The 12804-nt window shown below is 44.1% G+C and overlaps 1 protein-coding gene across 2 annotated transcripts in view; it reads left to right on the forward strand.

Moving 5' to 3' along the window:
- LOC126260182 (transcription factor Sp4-like) overlaps positions 1-12804 on the forward strand; it is a 96278-nt gene that overhangs the window by 42989 nt on the left and 40485 nt on the right. For both annotated transcript variants that reach the window (XM_049957451.1, XM_049957452.1), the window contains exon 8: positions 8451-8857. In XM_049957451.1, coding sequence (XP_049813408.1) covers positions 8451-8857 — 407 coding nt within the window. The remainder of the gene's footprint in view (positions 1-8450; positions 8858-12804) is intronic.

Genomic DNA, 12804 nt, shown 5'->3' on the forward strand with positions numbered 1-12804 from the left:
TGCCACCTCTGTATGATGTGCACCAGTGATGAGCTGGTGGCATGCCACTATAGCTACATCCTCACGCCACTTCAGGGGCTGTGGGGCCTGCAAACTTCACCTCCTTCCACAGTGCCTAGCCCGGCCTTGTGGAGCATCCCTGCTGCAGCGGCAGACCCGCCCTCCAAGATTAAATGTGCAGATAAATTACAAAATGAGGTGGTATTGAAGCACATAGCAAGAAGCTAATTCTACAGAAAGTCCACGTGAGTAAGAAGAAAGGTGGGAATATAAAAGTTTCATGTCCCATCAGTAACAAGATTGTTAGAGACCGAGCATAGTTGGGGATTGTGCAAGGATGGGAAAGTGATTAACCTTATCCTTTGCGAAGGACTCATTCCAGCATGCATTTAAATTGAATTTCTTTAAAGGAAAATTTAATCTGGATGGTCAGACAGGATTTTGAATTTGCCTGCTGCTGAATGTCCTAAAAAACAAAGATGATGTGACTTACCGAACGAAAGTGCTGGCAGGTCGATAGACACACAAACAAACAAACACACACACACACACACACACACACACACACACACACACACACAAAATTTAAGCTTTCGCAACAAACTGTTGCCTCATCAGGAAAGAGGGGAAGGAGAGAGAAAGACGAAAGGATGTGGGTTTTAAGGGAGAGGGTAAGGAGTCATTCCAGTCCCGGGAGCGGAAAGACTTACCTTAGGGGGAAAAAAGGACAGGTATACACTCACACACACACACACACACACACACACACACACATATACATATACAGACACAAGCAGACATCTTTAAAGACAAAGACTCTTTGTCTTTAAATATGTCTGCTTGTGGATGGATATGTGTGTGTGTGTGCGTGTGTGTGCAGGAAAAATATATCTAAAAACAAAGATGATGTGACTTACCAATGAAAGTGCTGGCAGGTCGACAGACACACAAACAAACACAAACATATACACAAACTTCAAGCTTTCGCAACAAACTGTTGCCTCATCAGGAAAGAGGGAAGGAGAGGGAAAGACGAAAGGATGTGGGTTTTGAGGGAGAGGGTAAGGAGTCATTCCAATCCCGGGAGCAGAAAGACTTACCTTAGGGGGAAAAAAGGACGGGTATACACTCGCACACACACACATATCCATCCACACATATACAGACACAAGCAGACATATTTAAAGACAAAGAGTTTGGGCAGAGATGTCAGTCGAGGCAGAAGTGCAGAGGCAAAGATGTTGTTGAATGACAGGTGAGGTATGAGTGGCGGCAACTTGAAATTAGCGGAGATTGAGGCCTGGTGGATAACGGGAAGAGAGGACACAGGCAGACAGTGTTTGTTGGTAATGAGGATCACCCTGTGGCTAAACATGCCTTGGTGCACGGCCAGCACATCTTGGCGCAGTGTTACACCGTCCGGGTTATCTGGATACTTCCCACTAACACCAACCTATCCGAACTCCGGAGATGGGAAGTTGCTCTTCAATATATCCGAGGGAAACATTCCATGTAGGAAAAATATATCTAAAAACAAAGATGATGTGACTTACCAAACGAAAGCGCTGGCACGTCGATAGACACACAAACAAACACAAACATACACACAAAATTCAAGCTTTCGCAACAAACTGTTGCCTCATCAGGAAAGAGGGAAGGAGAGGGAAAGACGAAAGGATGTGGGTTTTAAGGGAGAGGGTAAGGAGTCATTCCAATCCCGGGAGCGGAAAGACTTACCTTGGGGGAAAAAAGGACAGGTATACACTCGCGCACACACACACACACATATCCATCCGCACATACACAGACATGAGCAGACATTTGTAAAGGCAAAGAGTTCGCGCAGAGATGTCAGTCGAGGCGGAAGTACAGAGGCAAAGATGTTGAGAGACAGGTGAGGTATGAGCGGCGGCACGTCGATAGACACACAAACAAACACAAACATACACACAAAATTCAAGCTTTCGCAACAAACTGTTGCCTCATCAGGAAAGAGGGAAGGAGAGGGAAAGACGAAAGGATGTGGGTTTTAAGGGAGAGGGTAAGGAGTCATTCCAATCCCGGGAGCGGAAAGACTTACCTTGGGGGAAAAAAGGACAGGTATACACTTGCGCACACACACACACATATCCATCCGCACATACACAGACATGAGCAGACATTTGTAAAGGCAAAGAGTTCGCGCAGAGATGTCAGTCGAGGCGGAAGTACAGAGGCAAAGATGTTGAGAGACAGGTGAGGTATGAGCGGCGGCAACTTGAAATTAGCGGAGGTTGAGGCCTGGCGGATAACGAGAGGAGAGGATATACTGAAGGGCAAGTTTCCCTCTCCGGAGTTCTGACAGGTTGGTGTTAGTGGGAAGTATCCAGATAACCCGGACGGTGTAATACTGTGCCAAGATGTGCTGGCCGTGCACCAAGGCATGTTTAGCCACAGGGTGATCCTCATTACCAACAAACACTGTCTGCCTGTGTCCATTCATGCGAATGGACAGTTTGTTGCTGGTCATTCCCACATAGAAAGCTTCACAGTGTAGGCAGGTCAGTTGGGAAATCACGTGGGTGCTTTCACACGTGGCTCTGCCTTTAATCGTGTACACCTTCCGGGTTACAGGACTGGAGTAGATGGTGGTGGGAGGGTGCATGGGACAGGTTTTACAGCGGGGGCGGTTACAAGGGTAGGAGCCAGAGGCTAGGGAAAGTGGTTTGGGGATTTCATAGGAATGAACTAACAGGTTACAAAGGTTAGGTGGACGGTGGAAAGACACTCTTGGTGGAGTGGGGAGGATTTCATGAAGGATGGATCTCATTTCAGGGCAGGATTCGAGGAAGTCGTATCCCTGCTGGAGAGCCACATTCAGAGTCTGATCCAGTCCCGGAAAGTATCCTGTCACAAGTGGGGCACTTTTGTGGTTCTTCTGTGGGAGGTTCTGGGTTTGAGGGGATGAGGAAGTGGCTTTGGTTATTTGCTTCTGTACCAGGTCGGGAGGGTAGTTGCGGGATGCGAAAGCTGTTTTCAGGTTGTTGGTGTAATGGTTAAGGGATTCGGGACTGGAGCAGATTCGTTTGCCACGAAGACCTAGGCTGTGGGGAAGGGGATGTGGAATGGGTGGCAGCTGTCAAAACGGAGGTACTGTTGCTTGTTGGTGGGTTTGATGTGGACGGACGTGTGAAGCTGGCCATTGGCCAGATGGAGGTCAACGTCAAGGAAAGTGGCATGGGATTTGGAGTAGGACCAGGTGAATCTGATGGAACCAAAGGAGTTGAGGTTGGAGAGGAAATTCTGGAGTTCTTCTTCACTGAGTGTCCAGATCACAGGTCTTCGTGACAAATGAATCTGCTCCTGTCCCAAATCCCTGAACCATTACACCAACAACCTGAAAATAGCTTTCGCATCCCTCAACTACCCTCCCGACCTGGTACAGAAGCAAATAACCAGAGCCACTTCCTCATCCCCTCAAACCCAGAACCTGCCACAGAAGAACCACAAATGTGCCCCACTTGTGACAGGATACTTTCCGGGACTGGATCAGACTCTGAATGTGGCTCTCCAGCAGGGATACGACTTCCTCAAATCCTGCCCTGAAATGAGATCCATCCTTCATGAAATCCTCCCCACTCCACCAAGAGTGTCTTTCCGCCGTCCACCTAACCTTCGTAACCTGTTAGTTCATCCCTATGAAATCCCCAAACCACTTTCCCTACCCTCTGGCTCCTACCCTTGTAACCGCCCCCAGTGTAAAACCTGTCCCATGCACCCTCCCACCACCACCTACTGCAGTCCTGTAACCCGGAAGGTGTACACGATCAAAGGCAGAGCCACGTGTGAAAGCACCCACGTGATTTCCCAACTGACCTGCCTACACTGTGAAGCTTTCTGTGTGGGAATGACCAGCAACAAACTGTCCATTCGCATGAATGGACACAGGCAGACTGTTTGTTGGTAATGAGGATCACCCTGTGGCTAAACATGCCTTGGTGCACGGCCAGCACATCTTGGCACAGTATTACACCGTCCGGGTTATCTGGATACTTCCCACTAACACCAACCTGTCAGAACTCCGGAGAGGGAAACTTGCCCTTCAGTATATCCTCTCCTCTCGTTATCCGCCAGGCCTCAACCTCCGCTAATTTCAAGTTGCTGCCGCTCATACCTCACCTGTCTTTCAACATCTTTGCCTCTGTACTTCTGCCTCGACTGACATCTCTGCGCGAACTCTTTGCCTTTACAAATGTCTGCTTGTGTCTGTGTATGTGTGGATGGATATGTGTGTGTGTGTGCGAGTGTATACTTGTCCTTTTTTCCCCCCAAGGTAAGTCTTTCCGCTCCCGGGATTGGAATGACTCCTTACCCTCTCCCTTAAAACCCACATCCTTTCATCTTTCCCTCTCCTTCCCTCTTTCCTGACGAAGCAACCGTTGGTTGCGAAAGCTAGAATTTTGTGTGTATGTTTGTGTTTGTTTGTGTGTCTGTCGACCTGCCAGCACTTTCATTTGGTAAGTCACATCATCTTTGTTTTTAGATATAATTTTCCTACGTGGAATGTTTCCCTCTATTATATATATATATATATATATATATATATATATATATATATATATATATATATATATATATATATATATATATATGGTTATAGTAGATCTTTGTTTTTAGATATATTTTTCCTACGTGGAATGTTTCCGGGAGCGGAAAGACTTACCTTTTTTCCCCCTAAGGTAAGTCTTTCCGCTCCCGGGATTGGAATGACTCCTTACCCTCTCCCTTAAAACCCACATCCTTTCGTCTTTCCCTCTCCGTCCCTCTTTCCTGATGAGGCAACAGTTTGTTGCGAAAGCTTGAATTTTGTGTGTATGTTTGTGTTTGTTTGTGTATCTGTCGACCTGCCAGGACTTTCATTTGGTCAGTCACATCATCTTTGTGTATATATATATATATAATCATTGGTAATTTTTATTGACCAAGCTGTTTCAGTCTTTTTGCTTTTCCAGTAAGTGACAAACTGTTTATTAGCCTGTTACGGTTCCTCCTTGAGATGTGTCTACAATAGGCCTAATGTCTTTGACCCTGTCCCTTAGCAGTCCAGTGAACATGTAGATGGGTTTTCTGGTATATTCTCCCAACTCTTTGAATGGTGCCAAGATCTCCTTAAGTGTGTTCCTGCTCTAGATCTTCATCTGTTAGAACTTTTGTGTTGCTGAGGTGAGGTGGTGCAATGGTTAACACACTGAACTCACATTCGGCAGGACAACAGTTCAAATCTCCATCAGGTCATCCAAATTTAGGTTTTCTGTGATTTCTCTAAATCGTGTAAGGCAAGTACCAGGATGGTTCCTTTGGAAGGGCTCAGCCAGTTTCCTTCCCATCCTTCTCTGATGCAAGTTTTTGCTCTGTCTCTAATGAACTTATTGTTGACAGGATATTGCACACTGATTTTCCTCCCTTCCCTCCTGTATTTGGTGTTGATAGACATGTAGAGAACTTCTTTCAGGGCCATGCACTTGTTATTATAGAAGGGCCCGTGAAACTTATCTGCTACCTCTAGTTGACCGAGCCAAGTTGTTAGTGCCACCTTTTCTGGAGGATCAAATCGCATACATACTTAGATTAGATTTACTTTCTTTCCAATTGTAGTGAGGAGGTCCTCCAGGATGTAGAACATGTCAGAAAAACAATAATACATGACAAATATTTACAACTAAAACAAATAAGCTAATGTACCTTCCACAGGTCCCAAGTGGAATGTTCATCTTCTTTTTCTTCTTCTTCTTCTTCTTCTAAATGAACACTATATGAAAGGATTATTTTACAATGCTCATTTACTAAGACCGCATTAATGCACTGAATTTAAAATAAAAAAAAAATTTTTTATTTATAAGTTAAGAAACACTCACACACAAATCTGTTGGTACTACTGAGAAATTCATCAATGGAGTAGAAGGAGTCGGCCACCAATAAATCCTTTAGGCTTCTCTTAAACTGAATTTCATTGGTTGTTAAGCTTTTTATGGCTGCTGGCAAGTTATTGAAAATGTATGTTCCTGAATAATGCACCTTTTTGTACAAGAGTAAGTGACTTTAAATGCTTGTGAAGATTATTCTTATTTCTACTATTGATTTCATGAACTGATCTGTTGGTTTGAAAAAGTGATATATTTTTAGTTATAAACTTCATCAAGGAATAACTATATTGGGAAGCAATAGCCAGTATCCCTAGTTCCCTGACCAGGCCTCTGCAGGCTGTTCATGAGTTCACACCACATATAACTCTTACTGCATGTTTTTGTGCCCGGAAAACTTTAGCTTGTCTTGCTGAATTATCCCAAGAAATAATCCCATGTGACATTATGGAGTGAAAGTAAGCATAGTATGCCAGCTTTTTCATTTTTATATCCCCTACGTGTGACAGAATTCACATTGTAAATAGAGACCTGTTTAGACGCCTCAGCAGTTCTGTGCTGTACTCCTCCCAGTTGAATTTATTATCTAGCTGTAATCCCATGAATTTAATACTGTCCACTTATTCTATCTGCTTGTTATCATATATACTCGTGGGACACCCCTTACAAGTTCTGAATTGCATGTAGTGTGTTTTTTCAAAGTTTAGTGACAAAGAATTGCCTAGGAACCAGTGATTAATGCACATAAATATTTTATTAGCCAATATTCCCAAGATTACACTTGATTTGCTATTTATTGCAATGTTTGTATCATCAGCAAACAAAACAAATGTGGTATCTGGTAATGTTACTGATGAAAGGTCATTGATATACACAGGAAAAAGTAAGTGGCCTAAGATGGAACCTTGTGGGACCCCACATGTTATGAGTTCCCAATTGGATCCTGCCTGATAGCTGAATATGTGTCTCTTTCTTAATAACACCCTTTGTTTCCTGCCAGAGATATAAGATTTGAACCGTTTTGCAGGCATTACCTGTTGCACCATAATATTCTAATTTACATAAAATGATATTGTGGTTTACACAGTCAAATTTCTTATACAGATCACAAAATATAGCAGTAGCCTGCAATTTTTTGTCTAATGAATTAAGTACATTTTTGCTGTAAGTGTAGATAGCCTTCTCAATATCAGAACCCTTTAGAAATCTGATTGCGACTTTGACAGTATGTTATTTGTGATAAGATTGTTATAAAGCTGATTGTACACTACCTTTTCTAAAATTTTTTAGAATGCTGGCAAAAGTGAAATTGGACGGAAATTTCTTTATCTCCCTTCTTAAACAGTGGCTGAACTTCACCATATTTCAACCATTCAGGAAATATTCTACTGATAAACAACTGGTTACACAGATAGTTAAATATTTACTTAACTCAGAATCACATTCTTTAATTAACTTTGTTGATATTTCATCATACCCACTAAATGTTTTTGATTTTAAAGATTTTATGATGGACATCACTTCTGCTGGGGTAGTGAGGGTCAAATTCATATTTTGGAAGTTAATTGAAAAATCTGGTCTGAGGTATCCCCTGGCAGCATCTACAGAACCTGACAACCCCATTTTTCCAGTAATGGTTATAAAATGTTTGTTAAAAAGTTCTGCAACACTATACACATCTGTCATCAATGTATAATTTACTCTTAATGCTATTTACCCCTCTTCATGTCTGGTTCTACCTGTCTCCTCCTTCACTATATCCCATATTTTCTTTATTTTGTTATCTGTTATGACTATATTTTCCTTGATTTGATGTCCATACTACAGTCTTTAATATTTTGCAGTATTTTTTGTAATGTGCTATAGAATCAACATCAGAGCAGTTTCGGATTGACAAATACAGTTTTTTTTTGTTTTACAAGATACCTATATTCCTTGAGAAATCCATGGCTTCTTTGTAGACTTTGCTCTAACTTTGGATAGTTTTGGGAGAAAACAGTGTTAAAACAAGGTAAGTACTTTATTAGCAAAAGTGTTATTTTTTCATTCATGCCATGAGCACCGTAAACATCACTCCAGTGAATGTCTCTAAGGAATGACCTAAAATAATCAATTTTTGGCTTATTGATTACCCTCTTGAGCTCAGATTTAACAGATTTTATATCCTGTTCCGTATTAACATTTAACAGAAGGAACTGCATGTCATAGTCTGAGAAGCGATTCACTATTGATTTCGTAATATAATTTTTTTCATTGGACTTTTCTATGAAGATATTATCAGTTGCTGTTTGTGAGCAATTGGCTACCCTAGTTTGGAACTTTACCATGGGAATTAAGATGAATGATCACATGCTTCCATATGCTGTTCTAGGCAAAATTTATGAATGCCTGTGTTTGTAAATTTATGACAGTTCCTGATGAACTGATCATTTTACTTTTCTAATTCCATTACAGGTTTTATTTTTAACTTCATTAGTTTCTTAAATCCATTGTCTAGCATAATCTATGTGGCATTTTTGTGAAGTGACGTTAGTCAAATTATATTTGCAGGTTCCTAACTTGCAGGCAATACCAGTGCAAAACATTCCTGGTCTAGGCAATGTGCAGCTGATCCCAGCTAGTGCTCTGTCAGTCAATGCACAGGGCCAGTTGGGAGTCCCAACAGCTCAACAAGCGGCAGGGACGAGCCTAGCTGCCACTCCTGCTCAGGTAGTGGCAGCTCAGAGTGGTGGCCAGCACAGTTCGCAGCAGACTGACACTGTGGAGGGGGTTGGCCTGGGCACAAAGTGGCATGTTATCCCTCACCAGCACGTCGGACAGGCGCAGGTTGTTGTCACAGCACCTCATCCTGTTACAGTCACATCAGCTCCAGCTGAGGATACACCAGAACCACAGCAAAAGATACGACTGCGGAGAATAGCCTGCACTTGCCCAAACTGCTGTGATGGTGGAGAAAGGTAGGCTGTAGTAATATTTTAAGAACCTTCTAGCAACACTACATAGGGCTGAAACAGTTTCTCCCACACCCAGTTCCAGTTTTGTATGCACAAATTCTTAAATTTTGCTGTCAAAATGTGTGTGTGTGTGTGTGTTTTGCGGGGGGTGGGAGTTGAACCTGAGACTCCAGATGGCTGAGCTGAAGCCGGGACCCACCACGCTGTATTTCATCAGGAGGCCAAGCAAGTTCAAGAGTGTCGAGGGGCAGTGCAGAGTGATACAGGAGTTTTCGGTAGTATTACTTCATTTGGCTAATTTACAGTATTCAATGGGTGAAGCGTAGTGTTGGCATGCCGCCCGCAGCTCTGTTCTGTGAGTCCACCTGGCTCAGCAACTCCTGGTATGCCGACGCTGCTGCTGTTGTCATCAAGGCCACTCAGCTGGAAGTCGGCCGCGCTCTGCCCGGTCGCCACCCGCCGGGGCATTTGACTTGCACTGCGTTGCTGCCCGCAATTCTGGAGACTGCTACAGTCCCTGGTCCTCGCCGCCCTCCGCCCCATTTGGCCTGCTCTGTCCGACCATGGGACGAAGGTGAATGTACTGGGCACCTGTGACCCTCGGGCCGCTGCTGCTCCCAGGACAGGACCGGACTCGAACCCGCGTCCTCCTGGACACTGTGCCGTAACTTGCTGCTAGTGGTGCTTGCCGGATGGCAACACCCGCCGCCGTCTCTGGCGCTGTTTCAGCTTACGCCTCGCCCAGACCCCGGTACGCCAGGTGGGAAGCGAACCGAGCCCCTCCTGTACAGGCTGCAGACCATTGTCACTGCCCTCTTTCAGGCACACCATGCCATCTCCAAGTTCCAGGCTGCTGTTTCGTCCCACCCCGGTGTTGTGTCCCCGGAGGCGGAGTATAGCCTGAACAAGTACATAGAACCAAAATACAAGTTTATGCCGAATACCTATAACATTGCTGCCAGACTGGTCTCTCTAAGCGAAGACCAGCACAGGTCCATCCCGATGCTCGACTGGCCTGGCACTCTCTCTCTAACCAAAATTGCCTTCCTATTTATACTGGTTTTCCCCTCGCTTCTGATGTAGTGTCAGAGGGAGACAGAAACTATGTCATGGATAAATTCCCACACATCAGCCACTTACAAATCGCCCTCCTGGCTCTGACCTAGTGCCCCGCCTCATACATCGCAATAACTTAAAGCAACGCTGCGGTTTCCTGCCTTGTTGCTGCACCACTCAAAACAAATCGTGCGTGCAATACCGCCATCGCAGCTCCATGCCCGCTAATGCCATGTTTACCTTGTCTGGCCTGCTGGCTGTCGACTGTTACCACACTCTGCCAGCGGCCCCAGATTCCATCGTCCTTTCCCTTGACGCAAGTGCACAAACAGAGGTGTCACGTGAGTGCGCACTTGTATGTAGGAAGGTTACTGTAGTTCAAATTCTACATAATACTGTATGCGTTCTTGTCCACTCTCTGGATAAATTGGCTGTACATGTTCTGAAATTTATGTATCATAGGAAAAAGCTGTAATTCATACGCATTGCTCTCTTTTATAAATTCATATTCTCCGTACAAGTTGTCTGTTGAGCTTGTTCCTTTACCTTTTTAAAGTTTATTTTTTTCTTCTGAAATTAGCAGTAATTTTATATAATTTCTTGTATATGTAGAGTCGGGGTTGACTTGGACCTCTTCAAGAGCCATTTTTGTGGTAGCGAGTCGGTGTTCAGTTCTCTTCACACTGGGCTTGCAGAGATGACACAACGGGTGGAACTGGGTGGATGTCTTCTGGTACATCAAGACTGTAGATGTCTTCTGGTAAATCAAAAGTGTAGCAATTTGATATATTTATTCAACAGTTGAAAGAATTGCATTGTCACCATCGTTGGCGGGGTCTGCCATTGACCTCGGTGTATGTTTCTATTGCCGAGTTCAGCATATAGATGTCATTGGTGCAGCCAGCTCACAGTGTGGGCAGGCCATAACGGCAGTGTCCACCATCAGTAGTATAGTGACGAGGACCTGCTGAGACAGCACTCTGGCCCTGTTACATGCAGCTGTGACATATTCCACGACAAACGCGTGCGCTTGCTGGTGATGGCGCATGTCTTAGTGTGGGACATGCCAAAGCGAGCAGTTCAACTGTGTAGCCCAGCATAGGCAGCAGTGAATATGTGGCAGTGGTAAAGTGTGCCCACACAGGGCAACTAGACATCTCTAAATAGACCAGCGTAGGGTACATTAGCAGCAATAGTGTTTGTCTGCACAGGGCATAAGGCTTGAAAGGGGCACCCCGAGGTTCGGGACCCACAGCTGGTAGAAGTCAGCTGCCAGTTGGCCTTCCAGCTGGAAGACATCAGTTCGACTCCCAGCAGCATCTGGATTTAGACACAGCAGGCAGACTCACAGCTTAGTGAAGGCAGCATCTAGCAGCAACAGCCAGATGACCCGTTTCAGGATGATGACTAGCATAGGTTTGCTCTCATAACTGGCTGTAGGCAGTGACTAATTTGGTCTGCCTAAAATGTGTGGCAGCTACCCCAAGCTGTGGACGCAAGTACTTGTGGTATCAGCATAGTCTGCTCCTGTAAGACCACTTCACCAGCCCTTATGTGACCTGCCCCAGGATGCTTCTTGCATTAGACCATTGGTGACATTTTTAATTTAGCCATGCCATGTAAAGCACCAATGGTGTAACATATATTATGGAGAAGAGGGTGAGAGGACTCTAGTATTTGTGACTTTCCTAACTTCTTTCTCATGAAATATAACAATTAAATCATTGTTTCAGTTTTTTCAAATGTTTTTGCTCCACTGGTATTCCGTGCAAAGTTTGTATTTTTTCTTCATTGCACAAATGGCTTAATACAACTCATCTGTCATTATTTCCAGCCAACGGCCTTGTTGCAGTGGTAACACTGGTTCTTGTCAAATCACCAAAATTAAGCATTATCAGGGTTGTTTAGTGCTTGCATGGGTGACCACCTGGGCCTACCGAGTGCCGTTGGCAAATGGGGTGCACTCAGTCCTTGTGAGGCCAGGGCCAGTTGAGGAACTAGTTGACTGATAAGCAGTGGTTCTGGTCATGAAAACTGACAATGGCCGAGAGAGTGGTGTGCTAACCATATTCTCCTCCATATCTATATCCAGTGCCGCCTATCCGCTGAGGATGATTGTTGGTTGGTCAGTACCGTTAGACATTCCAAGGCCTGTTTGGGCAGACTTCTGTTTAGTTTTTGTCACTGTTTCTACAATGTCATTATGTTTGCTTTTTGTGGGGGATGACATGGTCATATTGAAGGTATCAGTGATCTAATGTTTCAGAATATATGGAAAGCAAAACGGCCTCTGATCGCAGATGTGTTTTACTCAAGTTGATAAACTGTTCCCATCATTATGCTCTTCATCAGATTCATCTAAAAAAGAATGTGCATGTTCATGAGTAAGAATATTATAAGTTCTGACAGTACAAATTGTAGCAATGATCCACATGGTCTGAGAAGCATCTAATGAATAACATACCTGTCTTCTTAGGTAAAAGAAGCAGATAAAATTGGTAGCCATGATTGGCATCATCACATGATATAACTGTGATTGACATTCACGGCCCACGATGTAGGACTGCCATTAGCACACTGTACCTACAGCTGCAGTAGAAACAACTCGTGGGGCTTAGCTGCCAGGCTGACTGTAAGCACAGTTTACAGCAGCACATTACAAAGCCAGAGGTCATTGTAAATTGTGCTTACAGTTAGTGAAACCTTGCGGCCAGGCCTCCTCGACTGCAAGTACAGTGTATTAACAGCAGCTCTGTGTCCATCACAGTTATAACATTTTGTATCATGTGGTGATGCCAATCATGGCTATCAATTTTATCCAATTCTTTTACTAAGTTTGAGAAGACAGGTATTTTATTCGTTAGATCATGTGAATCAATGGCTATTACTTGCAT

Source organism: Schistocerca nitens, chromosome 5, assembly GCF_023898315.1.
Source record: "Schistocerca nitens isolate TAMUIC-IGC-003100 chromosome 5, iqSchNite1.1, whole genome shotgun sequence".
Classification (NCBI taxonomy): domain Eukaryota; kingdom Metazoa; phylum Arthropoda; class Insecta; order Orthoptera; family Acrididae; genus Schistocerca; species Schistocerca nitens.